The sequence below is a fragment of the Lotus japonicus genome, chromosome 3 (assembly GCF_012489685.1).
Source record: "Lotus japonicus ecotype B-129 chromosome 3, LjGifu_v1.2".
Classification (NCBI taxonomy): Eukaryota; Viridiplantae; Streptophyta; class Magnoliopsida; order Fabales; family Fabaceae; genus Lotus; species Lotus japonicus.
The window spans coordinates 14807077-14830351 of record NC_080043.1 but is presented as its reverse complement, the minus strand read 5'-3'; the positions used below and the strand labels follow the sequence as shown (position 1 = coordinate 14830351).

Below are 23275 nucleotides of genomic sequence, written 5' to 3'. Positions count from 1 at the left end.
AAGGAGCTAGCCTTAAAAATAAACAGTCAAATTCAATATACAAAGTTAATTTTATTTAACCTTTTTTCCGCACTTCATATTGCACTAATGAAGTTTAAAACCATTTAACTACAATCCATTCTAGTAACTTCCGAAACTATCCAACTCAAGTTCAGAAACACGAAACTAGGAAGCTAAAATCCACGAGAAGCAGATCAAGTTTCATCAGAGTATCAAGTTATCTATATCAGCCTAGTCATCATCTTCTTCAAAGTCAGAAAAATCTGAAGGTTTAGCATCAGAATCATTGTCACTTTCGGATTCACTCAGCACATACGTTACTTGTGGTCTAGCCCTCTGAGGCCTAGCTCTTCCTGCTGCTGGTGCAACCTCAACCACCTCCGTATCTGCACTGGGTGGAGAGTTAGATGCACCCGAACCACCCGAGGACAAGTCTTCACTTAAAGAACCCAAGTCTTTGCCTGCAAGCCTTCCAAGCACAGAACCACTTTTCTTGTTGAATGGAGACTCCCTCATCTTCCTCACTTTCTTCTCTGGTGATATCCCTGCACTCTCAGCAGGCTGCAACATGTCAGTTATGAATTTTTGACTCAATGTAGATTTCTTGCTTTCTGCTGCTGCTCCATTCCTCTTCCTGGGGGCTGCTGCTGTTGGCTTCTTGGCTGCAGCAGCTGCTGTTGGCTTCTTGGCTGCAGCTGTTGCTGTTGGCTTCTTGGCAGCAGCAGGTTTTCTTCCTCCCTTCTTTTTCCCAGCTGAAGTGTCTTCGAAGTCATCATCATCATCGTCATCAACACCATTAATTTCATTATCACTATCCGATGAATCCAACACAATGGTTGACTTCTTTTTGGCACCACCCTTTCTGTTATTCCCTTTCTTCACAACAGGCTCTTCGGTTTCCATCACTGTAGAGGTAGCAAATAATAGCTTAAGCACTAGCATATAAGGATGTAGTAACCATTTAACTACTGCTGCACAAACTAGTATCTGATTTCAATTGTATTTTAGATAACTTTTATTAGGAAACTGATTTAACTTAGGTGTAAGAGACAATCCCACTTTTTAAACACCCCTATAGTAACAGCACTATACATACACACATCAACTACTCTTCTAACTATATCACAATAATCATTCATCTTCCTTTTCTCTCTCTCATTAACTTGCGTGACAATATCCAAAAACAACGCCATTATCAAGGCTTACAAATTTGCCTAATTTTACCTAATTTTAAACTTAACCTGATTTACCTAACTCTACACAGTATAATTTTACCCAAATTTTATAACAATAATAATCTTATTTACCTCCGGATTGATCACTGGATGATCCGAAGTTATATGCAGCTAGGCGTTCTTGAAGAGATAAAATTTCATCATCAGCAACCTGATAATAGCCATATCAAAGAGTTAATGCTCAATATAATTTGCAGGAAAACATGGAATTCAAGAATTTGGTAGTTGACGTACCTTCTCTGCCTTTTGGTTCTGAGTATTCTTAGAACCTGCTCTGCCTTTTGGTTTACTGACTTCAGGAGCATTCTCTGTTGATGCAAATAGAGAAATTTCAAACTCTTATATGTATGGATATTGAGAGATGATACAAAAATATTTCTGGATGTGGAGGCTTACCAGTTTCCATTGGAGAATTATCACTCTCAGCATTTTTGGTCTTCTTCGTATTCTTTCGTGGCTGTGGAGGCTTCTTTGCTGCTTTTGTGCCCAAATCACGAGTGGATGTCCTTTTACTCGCTTGGCTTATTCTCTTTTTTTCGTCCTCTGCCTCTTTGCCATCTTGTTCCTGTAACATTCAAAAAAAATAGTAACAATTAAGAGATGACAAATTCCTTACTCAAATACAACTGAAGAATATCAAAATTTAAGTAATTTCTCCTACATCAAGTTTCTTTTCAAGCTCATCTAGATCCTTCATCCACATAGACTTTGATGGTGTTGCCTTCAAAATCTCAAACTCCTTTTCCGTTTCTTCTTTTTCAGCTAGCAGCTTCTGAACACTCTCGAGGGTCAAAGTGCCAATAGACATGGACAACAGATATTCATAGTCACCTCTTTTGGCTTCTTCAACACGGACAGCCTCTTCTCTAGTGTTCTCATCTTCCTGCTCTTCTGAATTTTCATCATTAGCCCCAGCAACTTGCGGTTCTGCAGATTTACCTTTTTTTGGCATTGGAGTGAAACCTTTCTGCTGCAGCTCCATCAATAAATCAGCTTTCTTCCGGTTGCTCACGACAATTTCGCCACTTACAACGCCTAAAATGAACCTAACTTTGTTGTCCAGCACCAACAAAAGTCGTTCAAAATTTTCCAGAATATATTGCTGCAAGCACAACCAAATTGCATTTCAGTTCTTACTAATAGGTTCAGAACGTAAAGACAATCCTACTCCCTATTGCCAATAACTCACCTTCCTTCTCTCATAATAATCCAACCTAAGAGGAAAGAATTCCTCAAGAACTGCATGAGAAATGAAAGAAAACAGTGAGTATTTATTAAAACATTACATATTACTATTCAGAACAACACTGCATACAAAGGCTTACTTTGTTCAGGATTTTCGTATTTCTTAATTTTCCCTTCTGCATCAAAAAGATGCATGTTGCTTGTGCTGATTGTGGTAGTCAATTTAAATTTCTTGAGCAGTCCTTCTTGCATAATCATCGCTATTTTTTCCAGCTTCATCCTGATTTCAATGTCAACCATTGCGTCATCTCCATTCTGTCTGAAATCCTGCACAAGGAAATTTGAGAAGAAAAATTTACCCAAATTAGCTCATTAATTATCACATAACCCAAACTAATTTGTATATATGGTGAAGAAATGTTTAGGTCAGGTTACCTCAATGAGAGGATCCTTGACATTGGGTGACCCATCAGTTATGGATTCAAGAAACTGCTTATAATCTTGAGTCCACTTGCGGATGGGCAGCTCTGTTATTCTGAAACTTTGTTCATCAATTTCCTCAACTGTACCATTCACTATATACCCCCCTTCCTTGGCGCTTTTCTCAATGATTCCCTTAAATCCTCTATACCAAGGATCCATTGGAACCATAGTCTCATCGTTTAACAAACGCCTAACATTCGCAATAATATCCCTTGGATTGTAGTTGGGTATATATGAACTCCAGCCAGTCCCAATTCCTTCACTTCCATTAACAAGAACCAAAGGAATAATAGGAATGTACCTATGTGGCAACACAAGTGGAATTTCTATTAGTATATTATGTTTAATAGACACTAATCACGAACAACCTTTAAAAAGAAAGGAGAAAAGAAATTACCAGCTTGGTTCAATTGACCTCCCATCCTCATTCAAGTATTCCAGTAGCTTATCATCATTCTCGTGGAAGAGGCACCGAGTGATAGGATTTAGTTCAGTGTATATATATCTGGAACTAGCATGGTCTTTGCCTCCCTGGAAGAGCAAGTTACTGAGTAAGTACGAAGTTACAAAAGAAACATGGAGAAAATTGTGACATAGTTAATAGGCAGCTTTATCTCACCAAGTTACGAGTACCAAATTGACCGTTTGGTTTCAGCAGATTAATGTTGTTGCTACCAACAAAGTCCTGTGCCATTCCTATGATTGTGCTAGCCAGACTTTGTTCACCATGGTGGTAAGCAGAGTGTTCGGACACATAACCAATAAATTGGCCTACTTTTATTTCCTTGAACAACTTTTTCTTAAATGAGCAGAAAAGAATCTTCCTTTGACCTGGTTTGAGGCCATCAACCACCGAGGGAATGGACCTTTGAAGATCAGCCCTAGAGAACAATATAAGTTCTTTGTTCACAAAGTCCTTATAGTTTATACGTGATGCAACATGATCACGATAATTGCCAGGCTGCAAGAAAAGAGAAAGGTAGATTTTTATTAACTGATACTTCCACAGAACAAGGATCTGTCAATAAAAATGTGTATTATCTTAACACTAACTACCCACCTCAAAATTGCGAATCCAAACCTTCCTATCCTCAGCTTTCTTCTTACTGAAGGCCATCTCAATTGCACTCCCATCATAGTCATCTTCCCAAACGAAGTCTTTTCTATGCTTACCAAGATCTCGAAAGTACTCTCTCCCTTCCTGAGGAGTACTTGTACCCAAACCCTGTAGAAACACCAGAAACAAAATAAGCAAACACTTTATAAATTAATTGTAGACCTACTGTGGAGGTTCTCCATGTCAACAACACTGCACCTTATAGTACTTTATCTTCCAACCAGTTGCATTATTCCCCAAGTTCTCTCTCCATGATTCATACTCGGGCATTGAATAAAATGATAATTTTGTCCCGTTTGAATGAAAAGCCTGCCGAGACAGAAAATATATATATAAGTGAAGTCCAAAGAGTAAGTTCTGAAAAATGATGTACAAGTCACTGTTTTCTTAATCAACAGAACATTAACCATACTTACCCTTATTATGGGAGTGGTAAATTCAACCATGAATGATGGAACTTTAAGCAGTGATGGCCAGAATGAATGAATGAAGTTTATCAGTAACCCTTTGATGTGGGAACCATCATGATCCTAAACCACCAAAAAGTTAAGTTATCATGAATCCAAAATTAAGTACATGCCCCGTGCCTGATGAGATTCTAAAGAAACTGAAGACCAAGACAAAACAAGACTAAACTACGTAATCTTTGAGCAACTTACCTGATCAGCCATAATCATCAAATGACCATATCTCAAAGACTTCACGTTAGAATACTCTTTGTTTTGCTGCAGTCCAAGAATTTTCTTTATATTTTGAATTTCTTCATTATCCATTATCTGCTTATTGCTAGCTTCCCGCACATTGAGCAATTTGCCTCTCAATGGAAACACACCATAATGGTCCCGACCCACGACTGAGAGCCCAGCCATCTTCATATAGAAAAAAGAACAAATTATATTAGAAGTATTAAACATGAACTTGTTGAACATTGAAAATCAAAATTCAATTATCCGAGGTAACTTCGATTAACAGGAAATAAGTTGATTGGATTAATTTTATATATGATGACCTTACAATATTAGTGCTTTTAAGGCTGAAACTCAGTTTATTTGTAAATAGTGGGTCTCTATGATTGTCTTTAACTTGCCAATATCTTTCAATTGAAGTTTAATGTAAAATATGAACACCAAAAACACTTCTTAACATGACAAAAACTTACAGCAAGGGCCTTAGCAGAATCTCCCTCTGTCAGTATCAAGGTACACTTATCTGAGTTCCTTCCACCAGCATCATTGGCATCCTCTAGTTTAACAATCCCACGAAGTCTCTGAGTCTTTGTTCCATCAGTTTTCTTCAAATCTTTGCTTTGCTTAAAATCTGCCCATGATAGGAGAGTGTCCAATATTCCAGAATTTGCAACTGCAAACATTTGCAACATGTAAGTGTAAAACACCATTCCATTCCATGTTAGTTGTATTAACAAAAATGGTTCAGCAGGACAAACCTTCCTTCAACATCGATTCAGGAACTTCACATTTAGAACCGAGATTAGCTGCTTTAGTCGTGAGAGTCTCTTTAGTTTGAGAATCAAAAGCAGGGTTATCAACAAGAACATTGACAAAAACCCATAAATGATTCTTCACATTGTGAGCCTTGATATTGGCATCCTTTTTCTTTTTATTTACTTTGTTCATCACATAGGTTGTAATCTGATTGGTGATGTAGTCAACATGAGTTCCACCCTTGGTTGTATTAATGGCATTCACAAAGCTGACCTGATAACAAAGAAATCAAGGGTGCGTAAGTAAAATTAATTAGCCTAAAAAGTGAACTCAAAATTACTTCAAAAGTTTCACTGGTAACCTGTTGAAACTGCCCATCACTTAGACTCGTGCAAATCTCCCACCTATCACCTACTTTAGCATGAATCCTAATAGCAACAATCAAATCAAGTTAGCACACAGCTATAATGGAAGGAAAAACGGAACACATCAGCTTATAATCTATGGAGGACATAAAAACCTTGGAAGGGGCACAGGTCTTGATTTCTCAGCAGATTTCAGGTAGAGATCAGCATAGTCACGAAATGACTTCATACGAATCGATTGCCCATTGAGTTCAACCTTAACAGTCTTTCCAAGGCAACCTGCCATGTCCATCACACGCTTCTTCATCAAAGCAACAACATCTTCCTCAAGATGGGTCATTTGGAACTTTTCCAAGTCCGGCTTGAAGGTAACCTTTGTCCAGTTCTCATTCTCTTTGCACTTGGATATCACTGGCTCAGCCTTCTTACTCATATTCTCAGAAAAAACCTTCCAATCACAACCAAATCAATCCAATCAGAAAACCCATTAAACTATCACAATTAGCTTCACAAATCGGCAATCGCCTTTAAACTTCAACAAAGAATTTTCAATTCCAAATAACAAAACCAATGTTCAATTCATTACCCCCAAAAGTGAAAAATAAAAACCCTAGCAAGAACTTAAATTGACAAATCTACTCAAGTAAAACCCTAGCACTGAAACCCTAGCAATGAAACCCTAAATCCCAGCACTGCTACACATGACACTCAAATCAATCCAAAAATTGAAAACAAATGCCATCATTCAAGAACATATTCAACCCCAAAACACAGAAATTGCTCCAAAATCGAAACAAGCATAACAAGAAAAAACTGAAAAAACACATAAATTGCTGCAAAATCGAAACAATCACAAAATTGATCCAAGAATACCTGCTTATACTTCTTCTGACGCCTGCCATCAGCGGTCTCGATGATGAACTCAGTGGAGAAAATATTGGTGAGCTTGGCACCGAAACCGTTCCGTCCGCCGGTGGTCTTCTTCTCCTGATCGTCGTAGTTGCTACTGGTGAGCAGGTTACCGAAGATCAATTCCGGCACATAAACCTTCTCTTCCTGATGGATCTCCACCGGGACGCCGTCACCGTTGTTGTAAACCGACACCGTGTTGGCTTCCGGATCGATGGTGACCTTGAGCGAGTCCATTTTGGGATCGCGCTGCTTGTTATCGGCGGCGTTGACGAGGATCTCATCGAAGATCTTGTAGAGGCCAGGGACGTAGGTGACAGGACGGTGAACCATCTCGTCGTTCTCGTAGACCCAGAGTGTTTGCGTGTGCTTCTCGATCGAGCCGACGTAGGTATCGGGGCGGAGAAGGACGTGCTCCAGCTGCGTCTTCTTCTGGTACATTTCTTCGATGGTTTTCCCCTTCGCCGCCGCGGCAGCGGAGGGGACGTTGGCGGCGTTGCTGTTCTGGAGAGGGCGCTTCTTTGAGGCCTCCATGGCGGCGAGACACTGAGATCGTGTCGACGAAACGAAAGAGAGGGAGAGAGATCAAGATTGATGGGTGGTGATCGAATGAAATGTTGGGGTTGGGTCTTGGTTTTATTTGAAGGGGGCTAACGGTCGAGTGGGTGTGTTTGAATTTGAAAATTGGGGGTTTGAGCGGGAGTTTGAAATTTGAATGCTGCTTCTGGTTTGGGCTTATGGGTTTGGAAGCTGCTAGATACTTGTGAGTGTGGCTGTGTGGGTGCGTTTTTGCTTTGCACGTGCTTTTGTTAAGAAAAGAAAATGGATGTAGAAAGAGAAAAAAGGAGAAAGTGGTAAGAAATAATAAAATAAAGTTAAGATGTAATTTATATGGAAAATATTGGATAGACACTCAACGGGTGTAGATACTATAATGCTTTGTTTTGTTTATGAGAGAAAGTGATTAGGTTTGTCCATGACGGATGGTGGGTTGGGCGGATGAAGAAAGTCTGTTCACGGCTCCTTCTTGACCGAACTGACTAATTAGCAATGGAAATTAAAAAAAAAACTTGGGCTTATATCATTTTCTATCAATGAGTATAACTAGCCTCTTCTCCCCTTAACTAGGCCCTTCTCATTCACTATTAATAATAACCTAAACTTGCTTCTCCCTCTCAAACTTCTACCGTCGCCTCTTTTCTCCCCCTCCTATCACTTCACTTCCCCTTCCTAGCAAACCAATGTCATCATTTTCAAGACCAAACAGTTCAAGATCGAAGCGCATCCTCAATGAGTATATCCATGGCTTCAAAGTGCATCCTCAACGAGTATATCCTTTATGTCTCAATCCTACGTGCCTCTGCCGTTTGCTTCAACTCCGCCACACGATGGATTCACATGAAAGAAGAAGATGGTGATGAAGATGAAGAATGTTGTCGCAGCTCTGCTCTTTGTAATCATTTCTTCTTCTTTGTTAGGATTTATTTAAGATTATTCTGTGTTGTTTTGTATGCATCTATGATCCATGATATGTTTCTTTCATATTCTATGTATTTAATGGACATGTGTATGTTTTTGGGTTCTTCATCATCCTCTCATCTCTTTTATGGATTTTCTTTTGGATGAACAAATAGAATGAACCCATCCAAGGTAACTGCAACCGTTCAAATCAAACTCAAATAACTCGTAGCCTGAGGGCGGAAGATGGTGGGCCTGATGTTTTGCTCTTCTTTACTCAACAAAATCGACAATTTGGGCCCAAAACCGGCTGAATCTAACCGTTGGACAACCCTAGGATAAGATGACTAGATAGAAATGAATAAAAATATAGGTTGTTTGGTATGAGAGGAATAAAAGAGAAAAATAAAGTGATAAATTACAGTAAACGAACATTATTATCCAGGTGTTGTCTAAGGTGAACTATCACCTAAATCTTGCACTGGAACAAGACATTTTATACACCATTGGATTGTAATGAAAGCTTTGATTAAGTACCAGTTACCTATTGAAGTTATTTTATTGTAATTCTAGTTTCCCCTTTTGTGTTGTTATAATTTGTAATTTCACTCTTTGGAAAAAAAATTGAGGTTAGATGCTTCCATTCCCCTTCAAGACCAGCTTCACTACCACTTACATCTCCCTCACCAACAATACAGTCACCATCTTCTGCGCCAACGTCGCAACCCATCTTCGACCTACCAATGCAAGAGGAACAAGATGAGAGAGAAAGGGAGGAAGAGAGAACTAGAGAGATGGGGATGGAGGATGGAATGAAGTGGCTCTGATTGGTGGCTTCAGGTGCAGTGGTTAAGAAGTAGAGGAATTAGACTTGGTGGTTCCATCGTGGTTCTCAAAAATGGGGATTGTGAAGAACGTGATCTACAGCGTTCGTTGAAACCATGAAAATTGAGCAAATGTCTGTACCAACTTGATCTTGAAATCAGATTTTTGTCCCATTTGAGATTTGAGATTATGGGAATTTCAAAGTGAGCGAAAAAGCATGAGTAAGGTTTCAAATAGTGAAAAGTGGTTCTTTTTGTTGGTTTTCAGAAACCAATATCTTGACGGTTAAGAAAAAATGTAAAATCTATGGAGGAGACACCTTAAGAGCGACCAACCCACAAAGGGTTTACTCCTAAGCAGACACCGTAAGAGCGACTTGCACGACCTAGTTCCGGAACAAACCATCTCAGTCCAACTAGCTAAGTGTCTGAGTGGGCTTTAAGAGGGCTGAGAGGAAACACTTAAAGCATGAAGGCACTAAAACTAGTAAACAACCATACGCTTGGAAACTCCATTTAAGAATTTCTCTTACACTTGCAGAGACATTGAACACGGATACGAGCCTCATAAATACAAGTTTTTTTGTTCATTTACATAACATGTTATTTATTTTGAGCTACTTGAGTTCTTTTAAGACTCATGGATTCTATTCTTATTAACACACTGACATGAACATCAAAGTCTCTTTTGCAAGTACTCCCCCGACATTCAAGGTCAGCACCACCACACTCTTATGTGAATCATGGTCAATGAGTTGAAAGAAAAAATAGTATTCTTAATGTTAAAATTTAAATAGGTAATGAATAGAAAATTGAAAAATGCAATCAATCATGAAAGCTCGAGTAGACATTTGCAGTGTTAGACTACATATTTTGGATGAGTTCGAACTTTACATTCCAAATTGCTTATTCTGTAGACTTCACATATTGTGTGATGGACATCATTTAATGTTATTTGAACTTTATTATATATTTTCATTGAAATCACTTATGAATTTTCAATTTATTGTATGGATTTTTATATTTTATATATTTAATTTAACTTTATAACATTTTTAATAACATGTTCATTGTTCAGGGTCCCCATTTAAAGGTGGGGAGCGGGGATGGAGTAAAAATCACCTCATCATGGGCAATGCGGACAAAGATATATGAGGGATGCAAGAACGAGGAGTGGGGAGATATTCCCCCAACCCGCGCGGGTGCCATGCCGAGTTGCGAGCAACCTGCCCCGCGCTCAACCCTCCTAAATAGGGCTGGGGCGGGTTGGCTTGCCAGAGAATGTGGGTTGGAAAAATCAACTCGCCCCGCTTAGTGCGTGGGTTGGCGAGTTGACTCGCAAAATTCTAAAATGATTGATGTAAAAGCTTTATAGAAACATTAATATTTTTTGGCAGGTCGTCCCGCCAAAACCCATCACAAAACACATATAAAACATTTTTTTTAAAAAAATAAATAAAATAAGTTGGTTTGCGGGCTAACTCGCTCCGCGGAAGATTTGATCTGCGTGAATTGACAGGTTTTGCGAGTTAGATTGGCAGGTTCATTGGTTATAATTGATTGGATTGTCCCGCCCTGCCTTGGTGGGTTGGCTCGGCGAATCGAGCCTGCTTTTCCACCCCTAAGTGGGAGTATACATGTATATATAGTGTGAAAGACTTTCTTATGATTGTTAGCCCCCTCAATTTTTTTTACCTCATGACCGGAATCTATTAGATGGTGGTTATGGAGGAAAAGGAAGATGAAGTACTGTAAGAAAGAGCAAGAGAAGTTATATGAATTTTTTTTGGAGGGGAAGGGAGAGATGGGCTTATTTTTTAAACTTAATTAAGAGAGTTATATGATATTTATCATAATAAATAAATTATTAGTATAATGTATTTAGGGTAGTTTTTTTTTTTTGATGCGTTAGGGTAGTTTATTATTTCATAGCTTCTATTTTCGAAAATTATAAAATAGATGTTATTTACTTAAAAACATAAAATAAGCCATTCTCTTCCTTTCCTTTCAAAAATCATCTCCCTGTCAAAAAAAAAAAATCATCTCTTAAACTGCCCATTAATAGAATGGTATTCAAATATTGTATGTCTCCCAAAATAAAATTATAAGACTTATTTCAATAGTTGTTTATTTTAATTTAATTACATTTTAGCCCCCATGTTATAAGTAATGTATGATTTTGGTCATTCTAGATTTTTTCTACCAAATCTAGTCCCTCAAATTTGAAAATTGTTAACAAGGGTGGGTTTGTGATTTTTTAGGAGGGGAGAGGGGAGGGGAGAAGGGGAAGGAAGGAGGTAAGCCCTTCCCTAGTTTGAGACTGAAAGTGATTAAAAAAAATTTAGAAAGTACTGATGCAAGGCCCGCCACACAGTTGGCAACTGGCAAAAAATTACCATGCAAGCTAAGTTGAACTGATTTCAAATTAAAATAAAATAAAATTTAAGGGACCCAGACCTGTTAACGAAGATGTTTTAGATGTTATAATTTAGATTCATCTGCATTTGTCAGCGACTAAAAAACACAGTTATGCCTGAAATATATATATTTACTATATAGTTATAAGTTAAACAAGGAAAAGCCAAATTATAAAAAGGCATATCCTTGGAATCAACTATAGAAAATATTAATTAACTGCTGAAATGGAAAGGTAGCGCACAAGGTAGCTAGGTGGTTTTGTTTGCAAGCACCTTGAAGTTGGAGGAATCATGGATTCAGTATCAATATTATTGCCTCAGCGCAGACAATGAATCGTGAGTACGCATTATAAATATGCACATGCATGAGATGTAATTAAATCAAGTAACGTGTTGAGAACAACACCATAAATCGTTTTCAATGGATGCAGTTTCAGGGTGGTTCGTGACGGTGGTTATTTGTGGGTTATTGTGGTGGTGGAATGTGCTGTGGTATGTTGTTCCTCTCAGTCTCAGAGGCAAGTTGCCACCAGGAAACATGGGGCTCCCTTTTGTTGGAGACATGATCAGTTTCCTTTGGTACTTCAAATTTCTTCGACGCCCTGATGACTTTATTAATGCTAAGCGACGCAAGTAAGTTTTTTTGAAATGTTTTATCATATATATGGAAAGTAAAATACAAATACACAGAAAAATTATTATATGTGTAATAAAAAAAGAAGTTCTGATCTCCTTGTTAATTATCTGGTCTTCCTTAGAGCATCTCCAATGCAAGGTTCTTAATTCTTATTTTTGAGTTAAGAATTAACCATCGGAGGTGCTGCCATGAAGTTCTTAGTTCTTAAAAATAAGAACTCAGTTCTTATATAAGGAATTTTACTTTTTGCTTTCTTAGTATAAAAAATTATTTTTTTTCTCTCATCCAAATTACTTTATTATTTTATAAGTTTTGTTTTATTACTTTATGAAAAAAAAAAGTATAAATAATGTGGTTGGTGGGACCAAATGAATAGTGGTAAGAACTAAGAACGCATGGTTGGAGCAAAATTACTTGAGAGTTGCTTAAACACATGTGACAATACGGGCTCACATGAATAGTGCTAAGAACTTAAGAATTAAGAACTAGCATTGAAGATGCTTTTAGCAAATCAATAATTTAGTACTTTTATTTATGAAAGATCTAGAAATCATAAATTACAACTTTAAAAAAAAAATCATAAATTACAAGGTCGGGCTATTTATACTAGAAATATCGCAAAATCATAATTTAATTTGAAGTTATTTAAATCACTCAAAGTAAATATTCCCTCTGTTCCTAATTATAAGACCTAGCTTCAAAATTTTCATGTTCCTAAATATAAGACCTCTTACAATAATCTAGCAAAAAGTTTTGTACTCTTCCATATTTACCCTCACATTAATTGTATGTTTTCAATTCCAAAGTTACCCACCTACCATTAATTACTACTAATCAAACTAACTATGATTTTTGGTATAAATGCAATGATTATTAGTGAGAAAAAATGACAAAGGGTAAATAGCTAGGGAAGAATGTATGCATTTAAAAAAAATCAATACACTAATTAGTCACATTAAGTGCTTTCTTAATAAACGCAATTTTTTAAAATAAGTCTTAAATTTAGGAACGGAGGAAGTATTAGATAGCCTTTTAGGTAATCTAATAATATTAGGATGTGTCATGATTTATAATTTTTCAAGACACGTTAAAATATTTTGGATCACATCAATTGCATGTAGTGATTTTATCCAAAGTGTGTGAACAACCCAACTTAATTTCATGATCTTGTTACTAAATCAGAGTTAAGGATGGAACACTAAGGAGACACATTCTTCACGAGATTTTCGACATTTATCATACTCAGGATCTAATAGAATTGCTTTCATAGAGGATATCTATGGTTAAACCAAAAAATGGACATAACCCAAGTATAATAAAATAACACTACTACAGAAAAGGCTTGTTGCCACGGTTAAATCCGCCCTTTTGTCACGGTTCAACCGTGGCAATAGCTCCCGTGGCAATTGCTCAATTGCCACGGTTGAACGTTGAACCGTGGCCATTGATTCGCTGTTGCCACGGTTGAAAAAGGGAAACCGTGGCAATATGTGGCCTCTGTTGCCACGGTCCAGGGTGGAACCGTGGCAATAGATGACCTCTATTGCCACGGCCCAGGGAGGAACCGTGGCAATAGATGACCTCTATTGCCACCATTCCAGGGGGAACCATGGCAATATGTGCCTCTGTTTTGGCAATATGTAGTATACAAAATACAATGCCCTTTTCAGATTTTTTATTTTATTTTATTTGATCTGGTATGTACATAAATTGCAGTGCATTCTAAATAGGAGGGGAGGGATAAGCAAGAAAAAAATACAAGAAAAATAAACTTGCACAAAATCACATGTTGAGAACAACAACATTCACATATTCCAGCCAAGAGAATCTACATTCAAATATTCCAGCCAAGAGAATAACAATAGTGAACCCACTTCACTAATTTGTCCAAAACAATAATAATAATATTGATAACTAATTGTTCTTGAGAACATACTCTCGCAAGTGAGCTATAAAAACTCTGCTCTTGGGCCAATATCATGGAAAGTTCTGGCCAAACTGAAAATGCAATGAAGTATACAAAAAATCTCATCTTCATATAAGAAGCTTCAAGCCAGTTTGTTATATATCCTTCTTCAATCAAGATGAGTGGATGCAATTTAGTCTTTCTAATCAAGATGTGACTGAATTTCATCTAATTAGAAACCAAAAGATGTGACTGAATTTAGTAGAGTACCAAGTAAGGGCTTCCCTGAAACATATACAAAACAAGTAGAGTGAAGGTGAAATTTCAGGTTGGAGATTATGACAAAGAAGTTTCTATTCTAAACTATTTTGAACTATTTACTTATGCATGACAGCCTGAGATAAGATGCTAAAAGAGTTGAAATCCTTCCCTTAAATTTTGCAAGCTACTTCTATATGCATCTTATCTCAGGCTGTCATAGTGGAAGAATATAAAATGAAGCTATATGCTTTTTAACACACATATGTGAAACAGGTCTATATATCTATTCCTATTTCTAATGAGACATGAAATTAAAAATTAAAAGAGAAGGAAAGCAGTAATCACATGAAAACAAAATGCAGTACCTCATCCAAAGCCTTAACATATTTGATGATTTGATCTTCATTATGGCTTTGGCTCACCAACTGCATGAGGGACATTCCTGAAAAAACTGAAACCAAGGTAGAAAGAACAATTAAAAGAGCTTTTATATGAACCATCCAAGTCTTTCATTTCACCGCATTCATAACTTTTCTGATATGTATGTCATTATTAGATATATACATTGAAAATCATTGTGCAGACATCGATGGATGACAAAAATATACAATTGTACAAAAATATTGACCAAGAATTGTTAATAAGATTTCTTCCAGTCATCTCCAAACTGTCATCATGTCAAACATATACATGGTTCAATTCTATGCCACAAATTCTCATTCATTATGCTAAAATACATTCAAGCTGGTTTGATTCTTCAATAAGTTCTCTTTTTTATTCTTCCAAAATCCACCTATACATGAACATACAACTTATCAAGAGCTCAATGGAGATGGCTATAGGAAAAGGTTTTGATGGAAAATTGCCATAGGAAAGAGGTTATATGTTTATCAATTTTCATATCTCAAACCTCAGACTCTAAGAGGTTGTTTGGAAGGGGGTTCAGAAGGGGAGGGGAGGGCAGAACTTATTTTTCACAACTATATTTATGCTAATTTATCATTTCATAGCTTGTATTTTTAAAAATTGACAAATTAGATACTATTTTTTCAGAAATAAAAAAGAAGCTCTCCCCTTCCCTTCCCTTCCCTCCAAACCCCACCCTCCCCTCCCAAACAATGTCTAATGCAGTAAAATCCTTAAAGGCTGTCAAAATCAGGAGTTCCATCATACACGATAGCTTGGATGAAATTGAATGAAAAACAAATTTTTATTTTCTGAGCGACGAATACTAAATTTTGCAAACACAGCTGAAGGTTGGATCAAGGTGATAGTATAGACAATGTAGTAGCAACAAAAGAAACAAGAAGTGCAACATATGACTAGGGAAGCAGAATAGCCTAAAATGTAGTGTTGTTGAGTTCAATCAACCCTGAAAATCCTCCAATTCCTTTCCATCATTGTTTAAAAAAGCCCAGGCAGAAAACAATGATCATGTTATTAGTAGTAAGTTAACATCTCCTTGTAATCAATGTTGACATTGATTGGATTGCAAAAGATGATTTGGAAAATTAGTAGTTGATTAATATTATGAAGTAGAAAAATAAAAGGAATTAGTATGATGCAGATTGCATAAAGTGAAGAAGAGATGAGGGAAGAAAGAAATAAAATACCTTCCTAAGAAAATGAAACCATTGAGGACTGAGGAGGAAACACTGGCCTGTTCGCACCAAAAGCCTCCTCGACCTGAAAAGGAAACCAAAAACAACAAATAAATGCAAACTACACATATAGACATAGTACTAGAAGAATCAACTTAGGCATGTCCTGCTATGTGACCAAAAACACATCCTTCCAGAGTCAAGACAGGTAAAATCTACTCCTCAATGAACTATATTGTTCACAAAACAAATCGTTCTTAAAGGAACTCGAACTTCAAACACAATTACAAACCTCTTGCTTTGGCTTCCTCTAATCACACTTATACTATGCTAGTGCTTCATAAGAGCCAAAGCAGTTCCTAGACTACAAGTGTTTGTGTGGTAATTGATGTCAATTCTGAGGTGGGAAAACAACAAAGAAGAGCCATACAGATTGCAGCTCAAAATTTCAATAATACTCATAACATTACCCTTTTATTCCATGACCCTGCAGGAAACCCTTTACAACAGCTTCAACTGGTTTTTTATTTTATTTTTAGATAAGCCAAAATTGATATGAAAGAAAGTACTATGGGTACTTTAACCAATTACAAAAACAAAAAATTGAGAGTTAGCTCAAGAGCCAACAACTATCTATAAAATACCAAGTAGTCCCCTCCCAAAGAGCGCCAAATACAAGCCAAGCTATTACACAGCAAAAACTAAACACCACCGCTAACAGATGCGCCAATGGATCAAGTCTAGAAAGCAAAGCTATATAGCAAACTCAATAGATATACTAGACAATTAATCCCAACGGGACATGCTCACAAGCACCTACACACTGGATTAGAGCTGTCCTCCACCAAGCTGTTAGCAAAAGAGCTCTTGGAAGGTTCAGAACCTGCTAAAGATTGGAGATTAAGTGCCAAGGTTGAGATTATCATAAACTTGATTATGATCCTATTGTCATTATCACTTAAATCCAATCCAGTGAGAGAATCAAAGAAACCACCTCCAGATATAGAAAAGAAGCAGACGATAAATAGTAAAATCAGAATCATAAATTACGGGATACTGAAAAGAAGCAAGCGATAAAAGTGGCAGAAAAGTGACAAACCTTGACGAAATGAAGCATAAGAAACTAGGGTTCTCGAAGACGCGGTGACGGCTGCACGGTACCAGGGCTCGGTGAAGAGAGATGGTGCGGACTAGGGTTCCCTCACTCTCTGCGTGAAAGATGAGTGAATCGAGCCAGGGAAGAACGTCGACAGATTCGCGTTCGAGCGGCTTGAGCAATAATCTGCAACTTCGTTGATGGAGAACGATGAGGGTTCCAATCGAGAACGGTGAGGAACTTCTCCTCCGACGCCGTCTTCTCCTCCGACTTTGCCCTGCCTCTCCAACGCTCAGGTAGCACCGTCTCCTCTAGAGGAAAAGATTGGCGCAGCTAGGGTTAGTGAGAAAGAAAAAAAATAAAAACTTGGGTAGCATATAACCCCCTATTGCCACGATCCCTCTAAAAAATAATAAAATATTTCTCCCTTTTGCCACGGTTCCGCCTATAACCGTGGCTATTGAGCTATTGCCACGGTTCCGCCTATAACCATGGCAATTGAGGCGTGGCAATAGGCCTTTTCTGTAGTAGTGTAAGGAATGAACTAAGTGGGTTAATGTAGTAGTTCAGTACTTTGTTCCTTGAGTTTTGGGTTCGAGTCTCAACGCTTGTGAATGGAAAAAACTCATTGACCAGCCTCTATCCTTTAATGCATTGACAATGAGGCGATGAACTGGTCTCGCAGCTACTCACTGTAAAGATGCCTTGGTAAAAACTAAAAATAATATAAAATGAAGAGTACTAGCAATATACTCTTTTAAGAACACAACAACACACTCATTGTAATTGCTTTTTAAAAGTACATATTTTCAAAAGTAAAAATTTTGTGATTGCTAGCATTTCGCTAGTAAAATTTGGGCAATTGTTTCCTAAAAATCAAATGTTACATGTTGATTTTATTTAGGTTCAATTAAACCTTTAGTCCCTATAGTATAGTCATTTTGGTCTATTTAGATTTTTTCTAGCAAATTAGTCCCTCAATTATGAAAATCATTACAACTAAGTCCCCCAATAAACTTTATTCTACTTGACCTCTCAAATTTTAATATTTTAAGTGAAAGTTTTACAAATAGATTTCATTAAATCCTTGTATCCATTCTTCAGCTCAAAACCCACCAAACAAAACAATAAGTTTCATCTTAGAGTTAAGTTCAAAAAAAAGTTTCATCTTAGAGTTTTTTTATTTAAAAAAACTCTCTAAGTTCTCTCTTTCAACTCTAATCTTATATCCAATATAAATCCTTTAATTTTAAATATTTTTCACCAGATTTTATACCTTTAGACTTTAAATTTATATGATATACCCAATTCATGTCTCTGAATGATAGCTCCAGTGGTAAGAGTTAGGGGACATGTGGGAGAGGTCCATGAATCACTCTTTAGCGGGTACAATTTAGCTTTTCAATGTACTAAAAAAAAGATATACCCAATTCATTATAAACCTCAAAATATTTGAATTGAAAATAAATATTAAAGGAATTTTTGCATATGAAATTTGACAAAAGAGACCAAATTTAAATAAGTACTTAATTAGTTGGAATGTTATTTTTTATACATTGGAAATATATTAGCTGAAATGTTTAAATATTAGGGATTTATTTTGATTGAATGTCTATTTAAAAATTATTAATATTAATCTAATTTCTATGAAATTATAAAAGTTCATGTCACATCTTGATGAGAAAAAAATGATACTCCTATTGTTTTCTGCTCCGGAAAACAAAAATCAAGAATAAAGTTAAAAGATATTCCTATGATTTTATAAAATTTAGGATTAAGAACTCAAATTTAATAACAAGAAGCCGCCATCTAATAATTGATTGCATCATGCCGCACAAAATGTGAATTGACATCTCTCGTTTTTTATTGTTTAATTATGTTCATTCATTAATATGTCATGGTGTTTTAATACATGCATGTTTGCTGATAAATAAATCAAATATAGATATGGCGATGGAGCAGGCATGTTTAGAACTCACCTATTTGGCACACCATCCATTATAGTATACACACCAGCAGTTAGCAAATTTATATTCCGTTCAGAGGATAAGTTCATGCAAGAATGGCCAACTATTGAACTCATGGGTAGAACATCAATGGTGGCTGTTCATGGCAAGGCCCATGCCCGAGTTCGCAGCTTTGTCATGAACGCCATCAACAAGCCGGAGGCTCTCCGCCGCCTTGCCGCTCTTGTCCAACCTCGCATGATCAATGCTCTTGAATCATGGGCCAAAATGGGTAAAATCAAAGCCCAGTTTGAAACCCAAAAGGTAAAATGGTAATTTTTTAGAATTTGTGTTGCGCCAAATTCTAACTCAAAAGTTAATAGGTGACTTTTCTACCATTTATAGAGACATAAGTATTTGTCCGTGTCGGCAACAATGAGGGTCGTGTATAGACAATTTAAGAGTTAAGGTGAAAATGTTAAAGTGACTTTTTTTGAAAAATCTTAAATAAATTTAATATATCTTATATATTATCAATTTTTTATATTAATTTTCTAATTTTTTGAGCTGCGAAATCATTTATTAGAGTTTTATACTCAAACAATTATAACATTTTGCTTTCTATAAATAAAATAGCAAACACATTCAATCTATTTTGTAACACTAATGACCTTATATATGATTTAAACAACTTTAATTTTGGAAAAACTTCTTTCAACAATGGCGGTTGTTACCAGGACTGTTGATAAAATTTTAAGTTTTAATATAAATCATAAATGTCAGAATATTCATTAAACCTTAAAAAGTTTTCAAGATCAATACAATATTTTTTCAATTCATCCTCGTCTAAAACTTTAATTTTTTCACCAAAATCTTTACTCAATATAAGACTTCTCAGCATAATTGAATTACTGCTGATTGATTGCAGATGACATTTGAGAACATTTCAAAATCATTTATGAGCATGGAGCCAGGTCCTTTCTTACTTTCCATGGATAAGCTCTACAAAGGCTTGCTTGAAGGAGTGAGAGCCTACCCAATTGACTTTCCTGGTTTTGCTTACCACCGTTCTATTCAGGTCCAACCCAATACAATGAAGCAAGTTTACTTTAAATTAAAACACTGTATGGACTTTTAAATCAACTATATGTTCCATAAAATTTCAGTGCAGAAAGAAGCTTGAGGAAATTTTCTGGACAGAGTTTGATAATAGAAAAAAGGAAAGTTATAAGTTGAAACCAAATAATGATCTGATGGATGGGTTAATGCAAATTGAAGATGCTGAAGGTGACAAATTGAGTGACACAGAGGTGGTAGACAACATTGTCTCACTAGTGGTTGCTGGATATATGTCTACTTCCCTTGTGTCGATGTGGGCTATTTCTCTTCTTGCCAAGTACCCAAATGTGCTCAAAAAGCTAAGGGTATATATAAAAAATGATTGATAGATAATATAATAGTAGCAGACACCCAACACCTATAATTTATAACTGTAAAAAGCTGCCGCCACAAGTTTTTTACCACCATAAATTACAGGTGTCGAGTTCTGCTATAGTATGTGTTTCTCCCATAGGTAGTTTGATAAAGGCTATTCATGACCAACCTTTTGTTTTTCTTTTTTGGTAATTACAGGAAGAGAACATGGCTTTGGAAAAGGGGAGTCCTGGGGATCTTATAACAGCTAATGATGTTTCAAATTTAAAATACACAAACAAGGTCCTTCACTTGTCCCCCCCATATATATTTATTTTCTGGAAAACGTTTGGTACTTTCTATTGATTAAGTTAATTGAACACAGGTCGTTGATGAAGTAATAAGAGTGGCCAATGTTGCAGCATTTGTTTTCAGAAAATCTGTAGAAGAAGCCGAGTATAAAGGTACACAATTGCAATTTTGAGAGATTGAAGTTCCTGAGCTAATTAAGTTAAAAGGGGAAATATAAAAGAAGTATTTTTTCAACTGAAATTAAAAGGGGAAAATATAAAGGTACTCTCATGTCATGTGCAAGTCACGAGTTTGTGTGAAGCGGTTCTTATACATAAACCCGCATACCGATGAACATACAATCGACATGAGTTTGTGTAAGTTTTAGACCATTATAACTCGCAAAGTTATTAAAAAAACATGAAAACGCATTATAGTCGTTAGATTGGTTGTCCTTAGCCGTATAACCACATATATAAAATGAGAAATGTGATGAGTGATATGAAAAAAAAAGAATGATGAGTGAAAATTAAATGAAAAAGATTTTTTTTCATAGGCAAGATTGGATATGATCACTATGTGATACTGTTAGAAGTCTCACATTGGCTAGAGATGTGACCATCCCAGTGTTTATAAAGGGTAGAGCAACCCTCAACTCTTGAGATAGCTTTTGGGTTGAGTTAGGCCTCCCGATTCTAATATGGTATCAGAGCCTATCCTAGATCCATTTGTTGTGTGGAGACCTCCCGCATTTGCGCCACCCTTTGATGTTAATTCACGCTCCAGATGTCCAGCCTGGGCGTGAGGGGTGTGTTAGCTTTTGAGTTGAGTTATGTCTCCCTAATTATAACAGATACAATGCTCTTCTCACCAAATTCTGCATTCACAGGAAAAGTTAAATGTAAATGAATCTAATACCTGGTAATGAAAGATGTGCAAGTATCAATGTAATATGTGTCTGCGCTTCTAAATCATTGAGTTTTTAGACCTAATATTACCTGAAAACTCACTATTCATGTAGGTTATAAAATACCAAAGGGGTGGAATGTGCTTGTCTTCATTCGGTACATTCATACCAACCCGGAACACTTTCACGATCCCATGTATTTCAATCCAGAAAGATGGAATGTATGGGCATACTTCTTTGTTCTTAATTGTCAAATAATGTTTCATTTTCGTTCTCTAAATCGTCATAATTAAATATGAGATAAAATCACTCTAATTTAAATGATTTAGTAATATTTTGATCACAGATGATAAAATATTACTGAAGCACCTAAAGCTAGAGTGAGTTATCCAGTGAATTTACTCATTTACACAATTTAATTTTATATTTCAAAATATGTATAGTAAGGATAATTTATAAATTTCAGGAGCCACTAAAGCCTGGAACTAACCAAGTGTTTGGTGGAGGACAAAGACTATGCCCAGGAAACATGCTTGCCAAAATTCAACTTGCACTTCTGCTTCATCATTTGTCCCTAGGATACAAGTAATTGAAATTAGATCATATACATTCATTGATAACATGGTTTTAATTTTGCTACTTCTCTAATTGTGTTCTTTATATTCATCGATTTAACTCAGGTGGGAGCTCCTTAATCCAAACGCGGATACCATTTATCTTTCACATCCAGCTCCATCAGATGGGGTCGAGGTTAACTTCAGCAAATTATGAAAGAAAAGTTAAAATGGAATGTACTCATCAATTTCATTCAGCCGATTTCATAGACAATGAGTTTGATTAAGGTTAACTTAAATCTGATTGAAAGTTCAAGGACTATCTTTTTCTCTTTCACGCTTTGTAACTTGGAAAATTGAATCTTGTTTTCCAATACAAATAAGTGTCGTTCTCTCTTTTGCCTCTTATTTCTACATGTAGAGTTATAGACCATGAATATGTTAGCTTTTTGAGCCTATGTGTTGTTATTTGTTAATAATAGCTATGGTTCCGAATACGAAAGGAGGTTGGCCTACCGGACGCATGTTAGGTCGGTAGTTTAAGAGCGTGTACAAGGATACTCCATAAGGACTAATGAGACCACTGACTAGATTCCTTGCGAAAACCATCTCCTTGGAGTTGAGATTTACTCATGTTGCTCTAATTTTTGAAACTGTGAAATTTCCTCCTTGCTCTAACCTTCGGAATTGTGAAGTTTCTTCTCGACGGTTATTATCATAAAAAAAACTATATATGATTCCGAATATTTTTTATTCCCATCAAAGGTGTCCACATGGGCAACGGTCGATGGGCAAGCTCGAATAGTCTGTCCAAAAGTATGAGCTAGCCTACCAATAGTAGTATAAGCCTGATTTAGATTTGGCTCAGTCCGACCCACTAAAATCGGATCAGCTCGATGCGAGCTAGGCCAACTCGCTAGCCCAATATTTTCTTCTTATTTTTTTTTATAAATTATAAACATGTTAAAAATAAATAAAAATTTAAAAGGTAAGAATTTTGAAAAAATATTTATTACTCTTTAAAGTAAAGAGTTAAGCCAAACGACACTTATAAATATAGTAAAAGCCAAAGGATTCAACTCTGGAAATAACACTTCCGCATATCACAAAGATACACACCACAACCCAAACTAGCATGATGTAAGCCAACAACTTAATATGATAGAAACCTAACAACGAGGTTGAGAAAAAAAAAAAAGTAGAGAAACCACAAGTAAACCATATACCT

General features: G+C 36.4%; 2 protein-coding genes across 2 annotated transcripts; one reads left to right on the top strand and one right to left on the bottom strand.

Annotated features, from left to right (window-relative positions):
• Positions 1 to 31: 31 nt before the first annotated feature.
• Positions 32 to 7355, bottom strand: LOC130744564 (DNA topoisomerase 2). Its single transcript, XM_057596738.1, has 19 exons — positions 6701 to 7355; positions 5983 to 6275; positions 5824 to 5890; positions 5465 to 5735; positions 5180 to 5379; positions 4680 to 4889; positions 4437 to 4550; positions 4219 to 4329; positions 3964 to 4128; positions 3523 to 3864; positions 3301 to 3434; positions 2856 to 3204; positions 2561 to 2747; positions 2425 to 2474; positions 1897 to 2337; positions 1632 to 1800; positions 1470 to 1543; positions 1308 to 1386; positions 32 to 905 (listed from the first exon to the last, which is right to left on the bottom strand). Exons 1-19 carry the CDS (start codon positions 7268 to 7270, stop codon positions 232 to 234), a joined length of 4500 nt encoding a protein of 1499 aa, XP_057452721.1. The 5' UTR covers positions 7271 to 7355; the 3' UTR covers positions 32 to 231.
• Positions 7356 to 11809: 4454 nt separating this feature from the next.
• Positions 11810 to 22443, top strand: LOC130748949 (ent-kaurenoic acid oxidase 2-like). The gene is made up of 9 exons (XM_057602199.1): positions 11810 to 12068; positions 18882 to 19206; positions 19811 to 19960; positions 20049 to 20306; positions 20515 to 20598; positions 20681 to 20759; positions 21608 to 21714; positions 21960 to 22078; positions 22174 to 22443. Exons 1-9 carry the CDS (start codon positions 11857 to 11859, stop codon positions 22262 to 22264), a joined length of 1425 nt encoding a protein of 474 aa, XP_057458182.1. The 5' UTR covers positions 11810 to 11856; the 3' UTR covers positions 22265 to 22443.
• Positions 22444 to 23275: the final 832 nt, after the last annotated feature.